Source organism: Rhizopus microsporus (assembly GCF_002708625.1).
Source record: "Rhizopus microsporus ATCC 52813 unplaced genomic scaffold scaffold_27, whole genome shotgun sequence".
Taxonomy (NCBI): domain Eukaryota; kingdom Fungi; phylum Mucoromycota; class Mucoromycetes; order Mucorales; family Rhizopodaceae; genus Rhizopus; species Rhizopus microsporus.
The window spans coordinates 215,311-236,313 of record NW_019671942.1 but is presented as its reverse complement, the minus strand read 5'-3'; the positions used below and the strand labels follow the sequence as shown (position 1 = coordinate 236,313).

The following is a 21,003-nucleotide window of genomic DNA, read 5'->3' as shown; positions in this document are numbered from 1 at the left end:
AAGGAGAAGAAAAAAGAGAAAATATGAATTTATTATTATTATTATTTACACGACCAGTGACCGTTGAGATCACATACTAATATTTTGCCTGTATGATACACAAGTCCATCCTGACGAACGAGAAGCAGAGGTAATTCTTCATGAGCAAATTCAGAAGAAGGGTGAGGTAATTGAATAGACCAGTAGGTCTCATGAGGAGCATGCGCAGGAGGTGGCCTTAAGACAGTGGCTACGAGAGGGCCATGCGTACCTATCCAGGGCTCTAGTAACCGAGGCACAGGAGCAGCCTGAAAGAGATGTTGACCGATGACGTTGAGAGTATAGGACTCTGGAATGTATTCGACGTGAGTGATGAGAGGATAAGGTGTGATCAATCGAGAGGGTTGTGGGGAAGGGGGAGAAGGAGGAGCCATAGGCTGCATTGGAGTTGTAACCAAAGATGGGACATCTTCAAATTCTTCTTCAAGGACATGAATGCCTACAATCGTCCAGCAAAGATGGTCTTCCATGTACTCAATGTTGTCTTGATATCGTTTCGATGGCGCATAATCTAGCCAAGAGTGATTTGAATCTTGCTGAGTGTCGGAACCAGCCGCACTAAGGTAAAGATTATCGGAGGAAGCAAGTCTGAGAGCAATCTTTTGCATCTGACTGACGGGACCGCAAGCAGATGAAGCAATACGACCACGATCCACCTTGCAGAGAATAAGAGGAGGAGACGACACGTTCGTCTTGGATTCTCGAAGAATGATTTCGGTGCCATAGGTTAAGTGAGCGACAGAGGTCTTTTGAAGGTGCAGTCGTGAGGTATGTGGTGATTTAGAAGGCTTCGTGACAACCACTTCATTCGCTTGCTTTGGTTGGCGTAAGACGATGATATCAAAGGGTGACCAGGTCGAATTCTTTGCGCATAGTCTGTGATCACTTGTCGTCATGTATTTGGTGCGTACTGTTTGAGAATTGATGCGATTGAAAAGTGAGACGGGTGTATTAGCCAAGATGCAGCTAGAGATATTCCTCGATGTCTTGGCTGTCTTTTTAGATGGCTTTGAGATGATAGAGATAGGTTTCGATAAAAAGGTGGCGTATGAAGTATCGTTTTGAAGTAAATTGAGCTGAAGCTTAAAGTGCTTTGCCTTGGCTGTTCCAGTAACATGTAAATAGCGAAAACTGCCATTTTGATTATCATCTAGAGAGGTACGTTGCTCTAGTATATCATTATCCTCACAGAGAATAGACATGGACAGTTGCATGTCTTGTCTTTGTTCAGAGTTTATCTGTACAAGAGGTGGAGGACAAAGAAATCTCTTTTCTGAACCATAAGATTTTTGTGCCACTGCACCATATAAACAAGTAAGTTTAGATTTCTTTTTAAATCTCTTTCTGCTGTTATTATTATTGTGGTCTTCATCATGTCTTGACCTCTTCATATCATAGGTTAATAAATTATCAATAGTGATGTCATTTCTTGAAGCTGTCTGAGACTGTCTTGGATGAATAGAAAGTAAAGACTCAATCGACATTTGATCCTTTTGATGGTCATGGTGCCTTGATTGTTTGGTTAAACCAATCAACTGAATCTTTTTACTGCTTCCGAATATTTGTTGTGTGATGATCTGTGTCTCTAAAGGCTCGTCTTGATTCATGGTTAATAAAGGAAAAAAAAGAAAGGGATTTTATTTATTTTTTTATCTCTTTTATTTAAAGCAGATGTCATCACGTGGATACATATCCCGACCAGTGTGCAAACTAAAAAAAGCAATGATAAGGTGATGCTATTTTATTCGCTCCTGAATCAACCAGTCATTCTTACTCTATTTGGTGACTAACTCACTTTTTTGATCACATTTACACTATTATTTCTATCTTTGCTAAACTAACCACTACCGTGGCTGAGATTGAACATACTACATTAGACAGGTAGAATGTGTGTCTTGCAATATATATGCCATTGCGCTAGATTGAACCATGGAAGATGATGACTTGTCTGATAGGATAACGGATAAGGATACACTCTTTTATGATTGCGCTATCATCTACCAATAGCAGTAATGTGCAATTATTGTATCTCTATAATTCATCTATTTGAATATAGAGTGACTATTATTGCTCATTTAAGCAATTTATGCTAAACTTGGGCAAAGAAGCGAAAAGATAGTTCTCCAACTGTTGTCGATCTGTCTTTATTTTTTGAAAGATAGAATATAATGACGTATCAAACATGATATATATGTAAATCGAGATTGCTTATAATAAAACATGGTAAGGGCTTTATATGAAACCATTGAAAGATGCCAATTATTATAATAGTTGTACAAAGGTTATCAATGATTATCAAACCTATCCCTCATCTTACTCTCACGCATACACACATGTATATACTATATTTATATTATAAATGTGCATGCACTTATAGCAATAGTATTATCAAGTTACCATATAGAGAATGTATACAGTGAGTCTTGTAGCCCATTTTGTGGATTATTATTAGCCACTTAAATTTCGTGAGAATAGTAGCAACTTCTTGGTCATTTCTATAAAAGGCATCGTGCGAGCAATGCGTGAGAAAGTTTCATGCGATGGTCAATAAAAAGAGAGAGAGGATGATGATATGTAAAGGAAACAAGACACATACAAGGTATTCTTTATAGAGTCGTCATCTTTCTTATTGATTGCTTGCAAAGTGTTTAATAAGTATATCAAAGAGAGAGAGATCTTAATTACCATATTTGTATCGATAATCTAAACTTAAGCACGCCATCATTAAGATTGATACACAACAAATGACGTTATTTGATTGGAAGGGAGGAGAAAGGGTATACCATCTTTCTCCTGACTTTTTTATTTATGCTGAGCCTCTCTCTTTTATCGTAAATCGTCTTCGTCTTCATCCAAATTGGGTTGAAAGTTCTTTTGACTCAATACTTCACCAGGCACAGTCAAGAGTCTTGCCAACTTTACAATCTCATTATCCAAGAACGTCATGTGTTGTAATCTGACGGTCTTTTCGAGTAGTTCCTGATCTCTTTGATCATATGCCTTTAACAAATCTTCTGCTATCTCTGCTTCTTCACTATGTGCAAATCCTGCATCTTGTCTAAGGGTATATTAACATCATGTCTCTTTCTAATCACTATTACTTACCCACACATGATACTAAACTGTTTACCTGCTTCGACATCGTCTCCAATGGCAAATATCAAAATCAAGATACTAAGATATGCTTTGTACAAATGAGTTCGACTCGACAACTTCATCAACACTTGAGTTTCTCTCTTGAGCATTTCGATTGCTTTATCATACTTTTTATTACGAACAAGTAATGACACTGCCTTCTTGTAAATATCCATAGCAAATCGACCTCTGTCCTCTTGTTCATACAATGTACATGCCTTTGAATACATATCAAATGCTGCATTCACATCTACACTTTCTAACACTCTACACACACACATGTATATTAATATCTACTAAATCATGACATCATATCTTTGTTACCTGCCAGCCTTGTCTAGCTGTTCAGCTGCTCGATCAATGCTGCCTTGGGTCATAAAGAAATTACTTGCTCGTTGATAAGCATCAGCCGCTCGCTGAGGCTGGTTCAAATTATGTGCAATAATAAATGCTGCACTCTCTGTTGCTTTGCCTGCCAAGTGAATACTTTATATGCATATTAGCTCATACCAAGCTTTTGTTTTTTTTATGTATATTATACCTATCGGCCTTAAAAAGTGCCTCGGAAGCCTTTGCATAAGCTTGAACAGCTTGGTCATAAGACTGGGCAATCTTGAAACAAGTAGCTATTATGTGTCTCATTCAGCATGTCTATTTTTTTAAAAATGTCTCTTCATTTACCTGCACGATCGTAATAACTAGCAGCCAAGTCCCAATCAGGCTTTCTAAATATCCCTTTTGATGCACTAATAAAACATGGTCGGGCATAATTCAACATGAGTTCATCTCACTTACGCCTTATCTCCTTGTTGTAAATTCTTGACTCCTTCACGAATTTGTTCTGCTTCCATAATGTGGTTTATAATAATAATAAAGAAAAAAGCAAATATAATTTACACACATTTTTTTTTATTCTAAAAACAAAAACAGCGCAGAACAAGGTATAGAAAGCTACCCGAGAACCTAAAGGCAGCCATGCCTGTGACAGTCCAGAGGATGAAGCCAGTGTAGGCTGTACCAAGGTCAATGCTAAATACAGACTGTACTCGGTAACTGGTGACAAGCGCCACGACCATCGCGTTACAACCAATCCATGTGAGAACAAGGCGTGTACGAAAGCCTCGGTAATAATCATCCTGTTTGGTTTTAGGTGCTCGACTCTATATTTCATATAATCAATCGTCATTACTCTTTATTGATATACACACTTTACCTGTTGAATCATCTCTGGCTTGATCAGCAGATTCTCGAGTGCTCTTTCATAATTCGTGTCAATCATGTCCATCTCGTCTTGTATTTCCACTTCAACGGCTTCTACTCCCTTTTCATTTGTTGCTGCTTTACTGGCTACACCTAAATCCATCGATGTTGTATTATCTCCCTTTGTACCCCAGCTAACAAAAGACGCTTGAATATATATATATATCTTTTAAAAGCAATGGTACCCTTTTACCTCACATCATGAATATTACAAAACGCATAGACGTTCAGTATGTTGACATAGGTCGGTAGTAGAAAGAGATATTGTATAAAACTTGTCAGCATATGCCATGGATCCAAATAAAGCATACTTGAACTCATATAGAGCCCATAGGTACCGAGCAGGGAAATCACAATGTTGCGACACTCGGGTTGAGCCAACAGTAATCCCAAGTTGCCTACTGGATCCTCAGGATTCCACTCGGGCAACTGGGTTCCCTTTTGAAGGCTCACATAAGCTAGCCATCCTCCTGCAAAGGTCATGTACATCATGATGATACCATAGGCGATCACAGATAACGTAAACATCCACTTGGACCTATATAAAAATTAAAATTTTTGTTTTTTATCATCTTTTTTTACCCTTGTGGTCGATTGCCCATAGAGCAAATAAAGGAAGAAATGAATAAGAAGATGTACAGATACCAGAGCGTCAAGAACACACGCTCACCCCATCCATTTCCGAATGGATCGATCTCGGGTATGATGAGCGATTTACAAACAAAATAAAAGGTCAAGTAAAAATTAGCCTGCCCAAAAGAAAGTTAGTGGGTATTCTCTCTTTCACTTGTAAAGCAGCAATACCATGCCTAACCAGCTAAAGATGAGGTTGATAAAATTATAAAGAAATTCCATAGACAACATCACCTTACGCCCTGCCGAATGATTTGTACTCCAGATCCTCGAAAAGTGATACTGTGAATAAACAGCAGCAAAGAAACTACCATTGAGCCATCGACGACGCTGAGAGATGAACTCGGGCAGCTGGTTCGGACAATCTGTCTCACCAAACGCGCTCTGGACATATTTGAGTACCCATTTATGTCGCTTTTTGGCCAACAGTTCAAAACACAAGATACGGTCCTCAGCAAGGTACATGTTGGCAGAAAATATATTGTCCGTGTCGGCCTGTTGTTCGCCCAGAAAGTACTTTTGCAAAGGGCCCTGTCCGTTCATGTCGTTCTGAATCGCAGCGTATCGATAGGCAGAGAAGGCGCCGGGAAGGACCGAGATGTAGCCAAAGACAGATTCGAACGGTTTGTCGAGAATGTTGGACATCTTGTACTCAAAGTTTTGAGCAGCGACGAGTGGGTTCAGTAGGTCAACACAGGCGGTGCCTTTCATCACGCAGATCTCGCCACATGCACCTCCGACATGTTCGTTTGTGTCGAATGCTTTCCAGAGTTGATAGATGGATGTGTTGCCAGGTCGAGTACCGACGTCCAAGAGGACACAGATGTTGGGTTGAAGAACACGACCAAAGGCGCTGAAGAACCAGCGGTGCGAGTTGATTTTTTTGGCGTTTTGTTCTTTTAAGCAAAACAAGATCTGAACAGGGACAATGCCCTTATCTGCTCCTTTAATTCGCATATCGCTATCGACCGAAACTTGTGTCGTATACTGAATAAAGAATAAATAAGATGATATATACACATATAAGAGGATAGGACTTACCTCAAATAAATGGGCTTGTACAGGTTTATCATCTACCATGTTCTTGGCAACGCCTGTCTGATAGACGCCCATGGTCGTAAGCACATCCATCACACGTGGATCACATTTTTTTCGACCATCAGCCACGACACAGACCACGACCTTCTTCCATCCCTCTGTATCCCAGACTTTGGATCGTGTCTTACTGCACAAATGAGAGATGTTTTTCATGACACCATGCATCGTTCGACAAAAGAGGATCTCATCTTCCTATTATATGATTAATATAATCAAAAAGGAGCAACGGACATTTTAATACATTATACATAGTAATGACAATGAACAGTTCAGTGGACCTATTCATCAATTGAGGTCGTAGAGTATAATGGTTTGCTTCGAATTGATCTGGATCGCACGTCACAGCTGTATATCGCATCGTGCTAAACTCTTTGTCCTTACGGGCACTCATTTCCATCAATCGTGTAGGCACTGGACATTCAAGGACGAGGTGCCCCTGAGTCAAGGTTACTTTCTTGGTTGTATTTGCGCGTGATGCTTTACTAGTGAACATACCAGGTACGAGTAAAGGTGAATAAGGACGAATGGATTGTGAATATAATAAATGTGTCTTTTGTTTTGTTGTATTCATAAAGAAAAAGAAGGAATCACATATTCTACATTATTATTATTAATATTTGGAAATTAACCAACTCTTTTATTTCAGGAACAACAACAAAAAAAGCTGTCAATTAGAACAAAAGAAAAAAAAAAAAGTCGGCTGAAAGAAACTCCTTTAGTTCTTTCTGTTCCCCCCAATTTTTTTTCTTTCTTTCTTTCTTTATTCATAATGTCGTCTCAGGCTTCTAGTCAAGTAGGAAATAAATTAGTACAGAAACTTGCTTCTAAAGAGTTTAGAAACTACTTGATGAGGTATGAAAAAAAAAAGAGAAACAGTTTTATTCATGTAAACTAACACGCGGTTTCTATTATAGCACTGTAAGTTAAATTGATATGTATATACAGTGACATATTAACCCATCCAAAACAGCACTTTTGGGGACCCGTTGTCAACTGGGGTCTTCCTATTGCAGCCATCATTGATACTCAAAAGGATCCTAGTTTGATTTCTGGCAATATGACATTGGGTAAAAGAAAAAAAAAGGAAATTACTTTTTCCCATTAACGCTTTATTTTAGCTTTATGTACCTATTCTGCTCTCTTTATGCGTTTCGCTTTAGCTGTTCAACCCAGAAACTATTTATTATTTGCTTGCCATGCAACTAATGAAGTAGCTCAATTAACACAAGGTTATCGTTATCTCAAATACCACAAGTAAGAAAAAAAGTCCCCCCAAAAAATAAGCTAATTTTTTTTCCCATCTTTTTTAGGTTTGGTGATAAAGAAGAGAGCGAAAAGGAAAAGAGTGCTTAAAGCGATGTATTTTAAGTTAATAAATATGTATAATCATGATCATACAATAGAGAAAAAGAGAGAGAGAAATGTAAACATGTTTATTACTGTACAATATTAGAGTTCATCATGACGAACGGGTAAATCAATCTTGGCTGTGCTCGAATGGGTGTTGACAAAGCTGACTAAATCCTCCAAAGTGCGTTTTCCATCATAGTCCACAACTTCATTTGTATATGCCTTGACAAACTTGATGGTGGGATAAGATTTCACTTGGAATCCAGCAGAAGGAGGTACGTCATTGACTGCACCATCCATCTTGGCAATAACCAATCCATTGTCTTGATTCTGATGGTGAACGAGGTCACCGAGTTGCTGCCAGATGGGCGCCAGTTGCTGAGAATGTCTGCACCAGGGTGCATAAATTTGTATAAACACGTCTTTGGTATTGTCAAACACGACCGTATTGAACTCATGACCGACCACTACATGGACCGTATCGTTTGGGGAGCGCTGAGGGAATGCTTGTGATTTGACCACGGGCTCAACACCACCGTCAACGATGTTGCTAAGGAACTGATCGATACGGTTCAGGTTGAACTCGACATCTTGATCAAACGGGTATCTTGCGCCCGTCTTGAAGTTATGGATACCCAACGTGGGCAGGATCTGTTTGTCCAGAGACAAGAGTTCGAGTTGACCAGGATATTGAGACGCATTGAGATGTACAAAACTGAATTCGTCTTTATATTTTTCGGCAAGAGGCAAAAACAGCTCGTGCATCTGGTTCTTCATCTCGAGACTGTCAGTAAAGATGTATGCCAGTGGACGACCTGCATCGACATAGTCCATAAAGTTCTTGGACGTGATATCGCCTAGGAGCGGCACTGAGTTGATATAGATAAAGTCCATGATATCTTCCTTTTTGAAATCGCCCTTGCGCTCGTCGCGTAAGTGGTCAAAGTGTTTGTAGAGAACAACAGTGGGTAACGTGGATATGTTTTCGGTTGCAGATAAAGTGTCGTCTGTGACAAGAGCAAATGCAAAATCATCCATCATTTCTTCAGAGATGGATTTCCATTGATCAATGGATACTGAGTCGGTGGGTGACACATAGGCGACGATCAAGATGGGTTCCTTTTCTTTACGTTCTTCCAGTTCTGCCTTTGTCTTGATGTCTGCAAGCTTGAAGGTCATTTGACTTTTTAAATAGTTCACAATGCCTGTCGGTTCCTCCGAATAAACGTCCACTGCCTTACCACGTCTAAAAAGCTGTAGTGTAGGGTACCCTTTCAGACGATACGCTGAACAAATCGATTCACTCTCAGCACAATTCACTTGTGCGAATCGTACGGAATCTGCTAGTGTCTCTGCTGCCTTTTCATATTCTGGCTTGATGGACTCACAAGGCTCGCAGTCGGGTACATAAAAGTTGACAAGTACTAGTTTATGCGATTGAATCGTATCTAAGAAATTGCTTTCGTTGTCTATATGCAGAATGTGAGTAGTCGTAGCAGCTGCACATGTGAGAATGGTCGAAATGACCAGTCCAAGGAGCTTCATCAATAAAATAAATTACTAGAGAAAATAATAATAAAAAAAAAGAGCGGTGTGCTGTCATTTTCTTATTCGCGGGCATTAGAAATATGGTAATTTTCAAATTTGACGTGTTTGATACTTTAAGGGCAATTACCTTTTCAGCGCCATTGGGTCACTGTACGGGCAAAGGTGAAATTAGGACAGTTATCAATACATTTAGGTTGGTTTGATAAGATCAATATCAATCACTATTCAAGAAGATTCCAATTTTAAATGATAAAGACAGAACAATGTCGTTTTATTCAGTAAATAAATAATGAAAGCGTGTTGGCGATGAAGACCTTTTCTTTTTAGATAGCAGTAACATCAACCCAAAATCGGGTGTCATCAGACAAGTACTTGGAGTCACTAGCAAGCTGATCATGAATCCAATTGACAGCATTCTTATAGTTGGTGATATCTTGAGTGTAAGGGTTGCTCAAACCACTCTCACCGTTTCTGTGACCAGCAAACCACTTGTCGGGACCATAATAGTTTTGAGATTCTTGACGAGCCTTGATATCTTGTTGGAGATTAGAGTTAAGGACAGCACCATTTTTCCATTGATTCGTCGTTTGGCCTTTGAATTGAGAAGTAGAGGTACGAAGCATGAACCAGTTTTGCTTAAAGATACCAAAGTTGGCAGAGTCATACGTCTTGCCATCACCATAGACGTAATCCGTACCTAAGTTTTTTGTTTCAAGCATGGCAATAGCAAGGTCCCAGACACCACCACCGCTATGGAGAATCTGTTGTTTTCTTTGACCCAAGCCAGGAACAGTCTCAGTACCTCTGTCAGCAGCAGAAACAGAGGCAACAGTAGCAACAAGGAGAAGGCCGAGAACTTTGAGATTCATTTATAAAGGCTGTTTGAATTTTTTTTTTTTTTTTGGAATCTTTGACAGGGAAATCATCTTTGCTTTTATATACGCGCTTTTGAATTGATCCGTTCCCTTGCACCATCTCTCCCCTTTTGACCTGAAAAAGACGGGAAGGATAGTTTCCCAAAAAGGAGTGAAAGAGCTTTCTGATGAAATGCAACGTCGTACCAGAGGTATATTTGTCTTAGAATTCATAAACTACCATGGGCTTTCTCCGCCTTTGCTTCTGATTTTCGGGGGAAGGTGTAGAAGCATTGTATTGTAATGGTCAAACAAACGTTTCTTTACAAACAAAGTATGGTTGAAGTCTCCTCTTATTTTTTGCTCCATTCACGATATAAAACAAGCAGCTTATTTTATTATAAAAGTGATACAATATAGGAAACCGATTGTGTAGTACACATATATGCATAGAGTCAAAGATACTCTGGGGTATCCCCGCCTTTTCGCTCATTTTATATAGAAAAGGCTTACAAATTAAAGAGGAATAATAAAAAATTTATAGAAAACTTGACTTTAATACTTCGTTTATTACTGTCAACCAACGACGCATTGCGTTGCTTTTTGCTCCAAGGTCACTTTCCTAATGTTGCAAAGTAAAACTTTACACACATATTATATTGGATGGGATCATTGGTAGATATGGTAGATATGGTAGATTGTAATGGTAGTCTATAAACAGAAGTATTCCCAACGAATGATCATACTGTGTAAATGAAGGTTAGTCATGTAAATTGAGATGCGGTTGTTCAAGGGAACGAAAGGGTTACAATTCATTGGATTGAACCATGTTCCGTAAAGTACCATCCAATCATTCCAAGGCATATATTATACTGGGTTGTAGATTAATGTAAAACCGTATATGAAGGCCCATTTGGTGCGAGTCATCTTGGTATTGTTCATATGATTCTAGAAACTGAAACCTCATGAAATTCTGGGTCAAAGTAAAGTTGTACAATATTGGTTATGTCAATGCCGATAGTTGAGATGAGAGAGGAGGGTGCATCACGGTAAACATTTAATAGGAGGTGAGGCCTTGTAGATACATATTCATAGGTAATACAATTCGACTAATTATGCAACTTTTGATCATTACAATGTCTTATTCATTTGTGTTCAATAAATGTGAATACAATTGAACATTACAAATAAACATACGACATCACCTAAACCAGTTTGCTTGATCAACTAGATGAAAGAGATATGAAATGTATAGATAATATAATCATTGATTGGATTCGAATGCACATATGTGTGTACTTTTCTGAAGGGCAGTATCGTTTTACACCACAAAGATTTCCGGAAAAATACCCTCCCGTGTCCATACGTGAAGCCATTTACACTTGTTGTGAACTATTGGCATTAGCTTGCCCACTAATATTCGAGATGGATTGATATTTTAAGCGATAGTAGAGTAGATTCAGTGAGTTTCACGCTATTTTCTGTCACACTTACGTGTCTGTTGCATCTCTTGTATCCTCTCATATCGGAACTAATGAGTGGAGTATACTATTCACGAGATTTATCAAGCAATGCATACACAGCATCCAGGAGCCTCTCAGTAGATTGAATAGACTATCTGACTGAGCAATAGTGTCGTTAATATGAAACTTGCCGTGCCTGCTAAAAAGTCTCAAAAGCTTGGCATATTCCGTTCGTAGTATTGAAGTTTACATGATCTATTGGCTTTTTTCAGATGACATCGTGGAGGAAGCCTTGTTGGTATACAGTGTAAAAAAGGAATATCATTTTATGATCAAGTCTAAGGATGCCTCATGTACTATATGAAAAGGAAAGGGTAGTTAATATCACACTGATGAACGAATGGATGATAATAAAGTCTTTAATCACTTTTTGTAGATCTACTCTTTTAAAAATTAGTAGACTAACAAATTACTACTTAAAGAAAGAGATATGATTATATAGATTCTTTATTAGCAGTGACATTTGGCACATAAGAGGTTATTGTTAAAAAAAAAAAAAGACGCGTAAAAGGGCATCGTTCTTTGAATGTGCATAAATATTGTCAGCGCGACTTTAATCCATGTAGTGTGGATCATTTCAAAAGAATGCCTAAAGAAAGCACTCAACAGATTATAAAACATAGACCTTGTGAAAAAGAGTACATCATAGACTCATAAGGAAAACTGCACCATGTAAAATCAGACAGCTTTCCAAAGCCGCTTGTCAGCACACTGTATTCTATCTTCTGAGGACCCGTGCCTAATAAGGAAGGGATCCGAACATAAGCTTTTACTGCTTTTTCTAAAAACAAGGTGAACAAGAAAAAAAAAAAAAGCAAAAAAAACAAAGCTCATATACACAAGGACATGGCTCTGTTTCGGGGGACAGTTGATACAATTGTTTTATATGAAAACCAGGGAATATTGAATATTTTCTAGCCTCACGAACCAAAAATGGTTTAAAGCTTATTTTATTTTGAACTCTTTTTTTTCTTCCTTTATTCTCATATATAAAATGGATATTGATGCCTGCATTGAATCAATAAAGAAATGCAAATACTTACCAGAAAGCGACATGAGAAAACTATGTAATAAAGTAAAATAAATGAAAAAGAAAGATGAAAGATGATTATATTAATGTCTTCAAGTTGAAAGAGATTCTTGCAGAAGAATCAACTGTTGTGCCAGTCAACGCACCAGTGACTCTCTGTGGCGATATTCATGGACAGTTTTATGATTTACTTAAAATATTCGAAGTGGGAGGTAGTCTACCGGAGACATCCTATGTATTTATGGTAAAGAAGGATTATTAGAGAAAGCGCTATAGAACCACTTATACACAAAGGAAAAAAAAAGGGAGATTTTGTTGATCGTGGAAGATATTCACTCGAGACACTTACTTTACTATTATTATATAAAGTCAAGTAAGTCATGATTGTTGTTGACGGTTCATATTTATTTATTTAATACATAGATACCCAGAACGTATTACGTTGATAAGAGGAAATCATGAAAGTCGAAACGTCACTCGTGTCTATGGATTTTATGGTAAAAATATACTTTTTTGATAGCATGGAATTCATTGTCTATTAGATGAATGCATGGCAAAGTATCAGAATTCAAAAGTATGGGAATGGTGTTGTATGGTGTTTGATTATTTACCTTTGGCAGCAGTAAGTTGTTGATCATAGTCATGACAACAATATATAAAAAGCTTTTGATAGATCATTGATGGATCTGTGTTTTGTGTGCACGGAGGATTATCACCGGAACTACCTTCGATTGATTCCATTCGGTAAAAGCAAAAAACATGTCCCCCAAAGATGAGTTATAACATGATAAAACAGTACATTATTCAGAATGCAGGAATTACCTCAAAGTGGTGGACACTGCGGTAAGTTTTTTAATAAATGATCAAAAAGATTCTTTTATTGATTGTATTTAGATTTATTATGGTCTGATCCTGAGGTTCAAGTAGAAACGTGGACGATTAGTCCTAGAGGAGGAGGTTACTTATTTGGCCCACTACCTACGACGGCAGTAAGAAAGTTTTATATATACACAAACACAATACTCAACCTTGTATATACTTAGTTTTGTCACAATAATAAAATAGACTTGATAGTGCGAAGTCATCAGTTAGTGGACGAAGGTTACAACTATCCATTCTTAGAGAAAAATCTAGTGACACTTTGGTCAGCACCCAACTATTGTTATCGATGTGGTAATAAGGCAGCTATCCTTGAAGTGCCTGAAGAAAATAGAAAGATCATGCCGAGCGACTATAAGATATTCCTGGAAAATGACATACAAGGTGAAAACACATTAACGGCTGGTCCGGGCAGCCAATATTTCCTTTAAAAACAAAATGATTCATTATATTACTTATTAAAATAAAGAAAAAAAAAAGAGGAGAAAGAAAGGGGAGGAAAGGGTTGGATCGAGGGGTATTACAAAAGGAAGCATTTTTTGGGTTTTTTTGAAACTGGAGGTTCTAATGCTGCGACAATAGCTTCATCAAAAACATTCTTTAAACCTTTCTGAGTGAGAGCTGAACACTCGACGTATTTGACTGCCCCTAAATCTTTAGCCAACCTTTCGCCTGCTTCATAACTGATAGGTCGTTGTCTCTGTCTAGCTAATTTTTCAATAACAGCAGGATCATCACGTAAATCGACTTGTGTACCAACGATCAGGCAAGGTACACCAGGGCAGTGATGGTGAACTTCAGGAAACCACTTCTCTCTGACATTTTCAAATGATGCTGGTGAAGTGACTGAGAAACAGACGAGGAAGACGTCAGTTTGAGGATATGAAAGTGGACGAAGACGGTCATAGTCCTCCTGACCTGCTGTATCAAATAATCCAAGTGTGTATGGTTCCTCTCCTATATAAACATGTGAGTATCTATTTGCATTTTTATTTCATATATATCTACCAATCATGACAGTGACAGCATAGTTATCAAATACCTAATCTTATTAGCTTGGAGGTTATTGTACATTACTAATTCAACTTACAGTAGGAACATATTCTGAAGGAAACTTGTTTGTTGTATATGATATTAAAAGACAAGTCTATATAGTATTATATACACTGACAAGAAAGAATAAGAAGATACTCACTTTACCAACTGCACCATCACCAACGACAACACATTTAATTGTCTGCATTCTGTTTAAATATGAATAAAAATAAAAAAAAAGGGAAAAAAATGTAACAGAATGTTAGCTTGGGGGAACCCTCTTTTTTTTTTTTCTTTTTAGGAGAATCAAAAAATATATGTATACTTAGAATGATTTAAGGCATATCAATGTTTATATGTCAATGGTTGGATGCTTATTACGTAATACTTTCCATTCAAACTTGCATAAAAATATTTTTGGGGGAGATACAAGACAGAGAAGGGGGACGCGTCATTTCCCTCTTTTTTTTTCTTTTTCTTTTTTTCTTTTTTTATTATTACTATAAAAAATGATACCGTCTTCTGTTATTGAAGATGATCAACATCACACCATGCATTATTCACAAAGTTTACCTTATGCAAGTCTATTGGGTGGAGAGGCAGAAGAATGGTTAAAGGAAATATGCGAAAATTTGGTTATATGTGTCAAGGCAAAGGATTTTGCTCCTGGCGCAGTTGCTTGGGTTAGACGACTGACAAGGTAAAAAAAAAAAATACAGTTGTATGTACATCAAACTAAGCATTTTAAAAGTTATTTGGATATGAAACATGCCTTACCGAAACAGACAAGAGCAAGACTGGCTAAACTGTTGTATGAAATGACAATTATGCCAGGCATGGATCCAGCTCTTATTGAATTATGGTCAACGAATTGCGTTCGACTCATCAGGTTAGATTCATATTATATCTAGCATCTCGTTATACTTATTTCTAGCAAATAGAAACAAAAAGAAGTTAGAACCAGAGGATTTACAATTGGATTGGCGACCACTCTATGAGCTGATACATGAAACACTCTTTCCAAAGACAAGAGAAAAGACACTCATAAGCGAATCGTAATAACGTGCATTCTTTATCATGCAACACAACTTATACATGTTTCAATAGGAAAATGATGTCTTCTGTATTAAAACTGGCAGAATTAGCACAGCGATACTTTTCACCAAACGCAGCCAAAGAGATTCTAGCCGAATTCCTTCCTAAATTCAGTATGCATTCAGTAGCAGACGCTCTCTTAGCTCAAGGATATCTCACCTTATTCTTACCTGTCGAGTACCAGCCAAGACAGTCGATCAGTCCAGATATTTATCTGCCCACCTTATTTTCGCTCTGGTCTACACTGACATGTTCAGCTGCGTATGATGCACAATTCACTCATCTCATGTCTCGTATTGCAGAATCAAATTTAAATTATGGTACATCAGAAGTGGGATTATTTACAAAACAGCAGATACAAATGATATTCACCACCGGGCTGAAGATGATGAATTTACCCGTCGGCACACGTAGTGACGGATCAAGTTCAGCCGGAGGTGCATCAGGAGGGACTACAACTGGTTATGGATCAGCAGGTATTAGAGTGGATGCAAGAGCAGGAAGTGCATTACTTCTTCGAAAGAAGCCTGTAAGTGTAAACCTCCCAAAAAAAAAACAATAAAGTGTGTCTAAAAAACAAGTAGGAAAAATTCAAAGCATTGGCTCGTTTCATTGTATATACCATCATACCAGACGAAAGCAACAGCAGCTATACACTGTCATTACTATCAGAACTTATTCAAGCAACAGAACTTTATTATCACCCATCTAACCATGGATCGTGGGCCTACCTGCTAACACAGTTCGCTCGACACCTGTCACATGAGTTTCTGAAGCGATGGAGAGAGGAACAAGAAGAGGATTGCGAGACACCTCAGGAAAGACGATTGACGGTAGAGTTGAAGAAGCAGTTTGTGTTGATCTTACGACCCGTCATTTATCTCAGTATGTTTGGTAAAGATCAGTTTGTGCTATCGGCCAGTATCGCTTCACTTCGATTTCTTGCATGGCTGGAACCATCGCTGATTATCCCTGGCCTTTTGGAACGCATCTATCCATCACTCGAAACACTCACAGAGACACATCGAACGACAAGCGCACTTTGTATCCTGATTGATGTCGCTCGACCCTTGTTCTCTCGCCAAGTGTACCCCGCAGGCGGTAAACACCTGCTGCCTCTCTTACATCTAGCTATTCCAGGTATTGACATGAATGACCCCATCAAGGCACTCTCTTCGCTCATGTTTATATCCAGCGCACTCATGACAGTGCCTATTCGAGATATGACGCATCAACTAGGCGACTTTTCACCATCAGATCAAGAGGATATTGAGAACCCATTTGGGGAATTTTCAAAGGAGACTGAAGATTATCTCATCAAGACATCGACAGCGCAGTTTGAGGAGTGGTTGGCCAAGTTTATGAATCGTGTATTTACCATCTTTGAGAATTTGCCACAAGAGAATAGAAAGAAGCAGGGTAGCAGCAGTGCCCTTCATACGATGGAATCAGGGCTTACTCAGATTGTGCTTCATACCTGTGACGTGGTGTTTGGCCAATTATCTGATCAGTTGTACGATTTGGCGCTACGTCTGATCGTCGAGTTTGTGAATGACAGGGTGCTACCCAATGCGACTCGAGCCGTGGGGTTATTGTGCGACCTGACATCGAGCTTGAATCCAAAGAAGGCAGCCAAGGCACTGATTCCGCTGTGCATCGATCAGATCAGGACGGAACTAGAGCACGGTGCGTCATCGACCGTGAGCCATGCTGCATCGTCCAACCTTGTACAATCTGACTCGACGTTGCACTGGTACCAGAATATTCTATTTTCAGTGGTTTCTAATTTAGGACCTGAGGTCTTGAGCTACAAACAAGAACTGATCCAAGTGACTGACCTGATGCTGCAACATTGCCGCAGTCGCCGTGGCATCATGTGGACCGGCAAACTGATCCGCAACGTATTGTTCACCCTGCTGCAACTTTACCCAACCGAGTTCAAGAGCCTGAAGCCTTCGCAGTGGAACGACTCAGAGTTTATGGACATGCACGCACATGAGACCTGGGGTCAATCGGGAGATCCTGCCTGTCTTGATATACAGTGGCATGTGCCTTCGGAAGCCGAGAAAGATTTTGCACTAGAGTACCTCTTTCACTGTTGGACACCGACCGTTGAACGACTGTCAGAGATCATAAAGACCGCACCAGAGATGAATACGCACGAGCAGAGTAACGAGCTTTGCCGTCTGTTGGCTGTGATGCGAAATTGTCTGATGGGCAGTGCAACCATGGTCGCAGATGATGGTTTGGACGAAGAAGAGACGATTGAAATGGAGCCAGACGATATGAATTGTGATGATGACGATGATGAGGATCACCAGCAGTATATCGCTAAACGACTCGAAGTGGGCTATGCATTTACAGATCCTCAGGACCCCCGAACAAAGCAGGCTAGACAATTCCGAAAATCTGCTGGCGAGTTGATTCACGCCCTTGCCGGCTTTTTTAAGACCAAGAGAGAGGATGATGTGGAGAGTATCAAGATTTGGATAAAAATAGCTCGTGCGTATCTGTCGGAACGAGGAGCAGAAAAATCACAGTTTGAACGTAGTAAGGCCGGCTATAGCTATGCCAAGAACTTGGTTAAGATCCCCGTGTGTAAGAAAGAGTATCCACGTAATATCTTGATCAGAAGAGCTTACAATCATCATTTGCTGCGATTGAGGCTCAACGTCATGGGACGGCTGAGAACACCACATCATGACGCGATCTTGTATGACCTGCTCGACTTCTCCTTGAGTTCATATGCAGATATCCGAAAGCCTAGTCAGGTAGCACTTTCAGCAACAGCACGGTGTTTTAGAGGCGCCAAGAGTCTTGTCCTTCCTATCCTACTGGACGCACTTCGGCCAGGAACGACGGCCGACCGCATGAAGGGTGCTCTCTACCTCTTTACGCACAAGTCTATGTTGTTACCTTGCCTTCGAGACTGGAAGTTCATTCCTGGATTTATCATGTCCATCTGCCACGCACAGCACCAAGATAAACTGACGATCCAAGAACTGATTCGCAAGGTATTTATGGAGTACATCTCAAATGTACATTCTCTCTCCTTCCGTGTGCTGACTCCACGCGACATCACACCGATCCTTGAATCGATTCATTCTATCACGGATGAGTCAAAAGTGGCTCAGCTGGAGGCCAAGGTGGACTCACGCTCCACGTTCCAGGTATCGGCTTATACTGGTCTGATCGATCACTTGCTTGGCTTTTTGCAAGACTCACATGTTCATTGGCGATTTGCTACCATGGCTGCTAATTTTATCGAAGTGTTACTACGGGCGGACGTCAAGCCTACAGCTGCACTTGCAAGATTTGCTAATGAAGCAACGCTTTCGGAACTTCCGACCATGCGACGTATCGGCGTAAGCACGACGACTCAGTTATTGTTGTATATCAAGCAAAGAACCTTGGCATCAGGAAATCCTGACCTACTCATTACCAAGAAAGCATTACGTAACCCTCTAAAGATAGAGGTTCAGGTACCAGAAGGTGAGCATAATTTCAGCCAACAGTTACTACAAGCGTCCTTTGAGCCTATCGATGTGAATAAGAGGTATGTATTATATAAAAAGATAAGTAGATGGCTTACATGATTGAAATTAGTGTCTTGGTGGACGATACCGTCCTGGGCTGGTACGTATGGCCGACATCTTACACAGCATACAAGGTGAATGCACATGAGAGCCTATTCGAAGCGATCGAGCCAGATTCAGTGGAAGCGTACACTACATTTGGTGAAGCGTTCACGAGCCCAGAGTACTGGGACAAGATGAGCAAATATCTGTCTGAAGAAGTGCACCAAAAGAACGAAGACTGCTTCAACGATTCACATGCCCGACTGTTTAGCAGCATTTTCCAAATGTATCAAGACCTACCCCTTGAAGCGGCCAGACCATACATCGAGAGTCTGTGTGCATCCAGTGATCAAAAGAACGCCCAGCGAGCCGCCTCAGAGATCCTTGGGGGCCTTGTTCGAGGCACAAAGCATTGGAACCCAAGCAAATTGGCGCGCCTATGGGAATGGTTGTTGCCCTTGTTGCAAAGGGCCTTTTTGAGCATTACGCCTGACTCGCTGACGTACTGGGAAAGCTTTGTCAAGTATTGTGCGGCCCGTCGAGATCCGCGACGCATTCGGCCGCTCATTGATCTTCTCCTTTCGTCTGAACTCGATCCAACCTCTGATGCAGCATTTAATGAAGCCCGTAAGTTGTTGCTGATTCGCGCTATGGTGGTCAAACTGCAGTGGCGTGGACTGACCCTGGTGGATCGATTACTTCGTACACACCTCAGTAATCTGCAGCATCCGTATAAGCAGGTGAGAGAAGTAATTGGCGGCAACATTTATGAATTCCTTCAACTCGAGTGGGTCCCTGGCGTATCTTCAGTGGACTCGTTGTTGAGGACGCATGCCAAAGCCGGAGACGGTGTTGGCCACGTGGCTGCTGAGCTGAATGCTGAGCAGCAAACAAGAGTGACATACATCATTCAAAGGCTAGATCAGTGGTTCAAAGAGATCGACGGCAACACGGCGTCGAGCGATTATGCGCATGCAAGCAAAACAGGTAAAGATGATTAAAAACAAGACTAAAACAGGTTGCCTAATGTCGTCATTAGTTCTATGCTGGCTGCACGAAGCGCTTACACACTGGAGACTCGCAGGCACATTGCCTTACGTCATTCCATTTTTGCCCAAACTATTCATCATGCAAGAGATGAATGACGATCAAGACTTACAAGTGATGGCAACTCGAGTATTAAACCTGATTGCGCAAATGTCGTATCCTCCCAGTATGCTACCCACTCTTATTGACCAGTTCCTGACGATCTTGACCACGTCCACAAGCTGGCATATCCGTATTCGAGTACTACCTGTGCTCCAAGTGTTTTTCTTTAAGCATCTGTTTGCGATGTCCAGCGAGCAGTTACTGCGTATCATGCAAGTCATCAGTCGAATGCTCTTGGACTCACAGATCGAGGTACGGCAGCTCGCATCCGTCACGCTGGGTGGGCTCGTCCGATGTTCACAACGAGACGCTATTCAAACGCTTCGACATCAGTTTGAGACCAAGATACAAGTCAAGATACCTCGACGCAAGCGAGATCCTGTGACGGGCAAAAACGTGGAGCCTGCTGGTTTTGCCGAAGCCGTGCTACAGAAACATGCGGGTGTCCTTGGGCTGTCGTGCTTAATAAATGCGTTCCCCTATGAAGTTCCAGAGTGGATGCCTTCGGTGCTTATCGAGTTGGCAGACTGCATTTCAGATCCAGCTGCTGAAATACAGGTGTATTGATGCGAGTTTAATCTTATATATATATATATATAGGCGACCGTCAGAAAGACCTTTTCAGATTTTAGACGTACTCATTCAGATACTTGGCATGAGGATATGACAAAATTTAGTGAAGATCAATTGTCTGTCTTGAGTGATATGCTTATCTCACCTTCTTACTATGCATAATATGTGTGTACCCTTAATAATAAAAATATGCATGTGATACCTCGTTCCCTCTCTTTTTTCTT

At 40.1% G+C, this 21,003-nt stretch overlaps 9 protein-coding genes across 9 annotated transcripts; 3 read left to right on the top strand and 6 right to left on the bottom strand.

Annotated features, from left to right (window-relative positions):
* Positions 1-2: 2 nt before the first annotated feature.
* RHIMIDRAFT_270571 (beta-trefoil) lies at positions 3-1,671 on the bottom strand. Its single transcript, XM_023612194.1, has one exon. It carries the CDS (start codon positions 1,644-1,646, stop codon positions 42-44), a length of 1,605 nt encoding a protein of 534 aa, XP_023461813.1. The 5' UTR covers positions 1,647-1,671; the 3' UTR covers positions 3-41.
* Positions 1,672-2,865: 1,194 nt separating this feature from the next.
* RHIMIDRAFT_208509 (TPR-like protein) lies at positions 2,866-3,662 on the bottom strand (the record flags this gene model as incomplete). The annotated part of the gene is made up of 3 exons (XM_023607064.1): positions 2,866-3,097; positions 3,145-3,441; positions 3,499-3,662. Coding segments are annotated over 3 exons (693 nt in total), but the record flags the coding sequence as incomplete, so codon positions are not given.
* Positions 3,663-4,088: 426 nt separating this feature from the next.
* Positions 4,089-6,658, bottom strand: RHIMIDRAFT_208579 (chitin synthase 1; the record flags this gene model as incomplete). Its single annotated transcript, XM_023607073.1, has 7 exons — positions 4,089-4,334; positions 4,388-4,568; positions 4,628-4,972; positions 5,017-5,183; positions 5,239-6,054; positions 6,109-6,357; positions 6,407-6,658. The coding sequence occupies 7 exons, from the start codon at positions 6,656-6,658 to the stop codon at positions 4,089-4,091; spliced, it is 2,256 nt and encodes a 751-aa protein (XP_023461811.1).
* A 276-nt stretch (positions 6,659-6,934) lies between these two features.
* On the top strand, positions 6,935-7,518 carry RHIMIDRAFT_286543 (UPF0041-domain-containing protein; the record flags this gene model as incomplete). The annotated part of the gene is made up of 5 exons (XM_023613389.1): positions 6,935-7,017; positions 7,080-7,083; positions 7,136-7,232; positions 7,284-7,419; positions 7,476-7,518. The coding sequence occupies 5 exons, from the start codon at positions 6,935-6,937 to the stop codon at positions 7,516-7,518; spliced, it is 363 nt and encodes a 120-aa protein (XP_023461810.1).
* A 96-nt stretch (positions 7,519-7,614) lies between these two features.
* RHIMIDRAFT_242053 (thioredoxin-like protein) lies at positions 7,615-9,060 on the bottom strand (the record flags this gene model as incomplete). The annotated part of the gene is made up of 1 exon (XM_023609704.1): positions 7,615-9,060. The coding sequence occupies one exon, from the start codon at positions 9,058-9,060 to the stop codon at positions 7,615-7,617; it is 1,446 nt and encodes a 481-aa protein (XP_023461809.1).
* Positions 9,061-9,386: 326 nt separating this feature from the next.
* Positions 9,387-9,947, bottom strand: RHIMIDRAFT_295460 (uncharacterized protein; the record flags this gene model as incomplete). Its single annotated transcript, XM_023614184.1, has 1 exon — positions 9,387-9,947. Exon 1 carries the CDS (start codon positions 9,930-9,932, stop codon positions 9,387-9,389), a length of 546 nt encoding a protein of 181 aa, XP_023461808.1. The 5' UTR covers positions 9,933-9,947.
* A 2,487-nt stretch (positions 9,948-12,434) lies between these two features.
* RHIMIDRAFT_208517 (serine/threonine protein phosphatase) lies at positions 12,435-13,780 on the top strand (the record flags this gene model as incomplete). Its single annotated transcript, XM_023607065.1, has 9 exons — positions 12,435-12,515; positions 12,568-12,714; positions 12,776-12,843; positions 12,894-12,967; positions 13,013-13,092; positions 13,144-13,214; positions 13,267-13,313; positions 13,365-13,459; positions 13,514-13,780. 9 exons carry the CDS (start codon positions 12,435-12,437, stop codon positions 13,778-13,780), a joined length of 930 nt encoding a protein of 309 aa, XP_023461807.1.
* An 89-nt stretch (positions 13,781-13,869) lies between these two features.
* RHIMIDRAFT_208470 (cell division control protein 42) lies at positions 13,870-14,592 on the bottom strand (the record flags this gene model as incomplete). Its single annotated transcript, XM_023607058.1, has 4 exons — positions 13,870-14,306; positions 14,358-14,391; positions 14,440-14,496; positions 14,545-14,592. The coding sequence occupies 4 exons, from the start codon at positions 14,590-14,592 to the stop codon at positions 13,870-13,872; spliced, it is 576 nt and encodes a 191-aa protein (XP_023461806.1).
* A 343-nt stretch (positions 14,593-14,935) lies between these two features.
* On the top strand, positions 14,936-20,941 carry RHIMIDRAFT_242049 (uncharacterized protein; the record flags this gene model as incomplete). The annotated part of the gene is made up of 8 exons (XM_023609703.1): positions 14,936-15,084; positions 15,136-15,273; positions 15,326-15,439; positions 15,492-16,008; positions 16,064-19,035; positions 19,086-20,044; positions 20,097-20,764; positions 20,807-20,941. 8 exons carry the CDS (start codon positions 14,936-14,938, stop codon positions 20,939-20,941), a joined length of 5,652 nt encoding a protein of 1,883 aa, XP_023461805.1.
* Between the last annotated feature and the right edge of the window lie 62 nt (positions 20,942-21,003).

What these genes read in the sequence shown, in the direction of transcription:
- RHIMIDRAFT_270571 (XM_023612194.1), bottom strand. Translation starts at nt 1,646, where the DNA reads ATGAATCAAGACGAGCCTTTAGAGACACAGATCATCACACAACAAATA.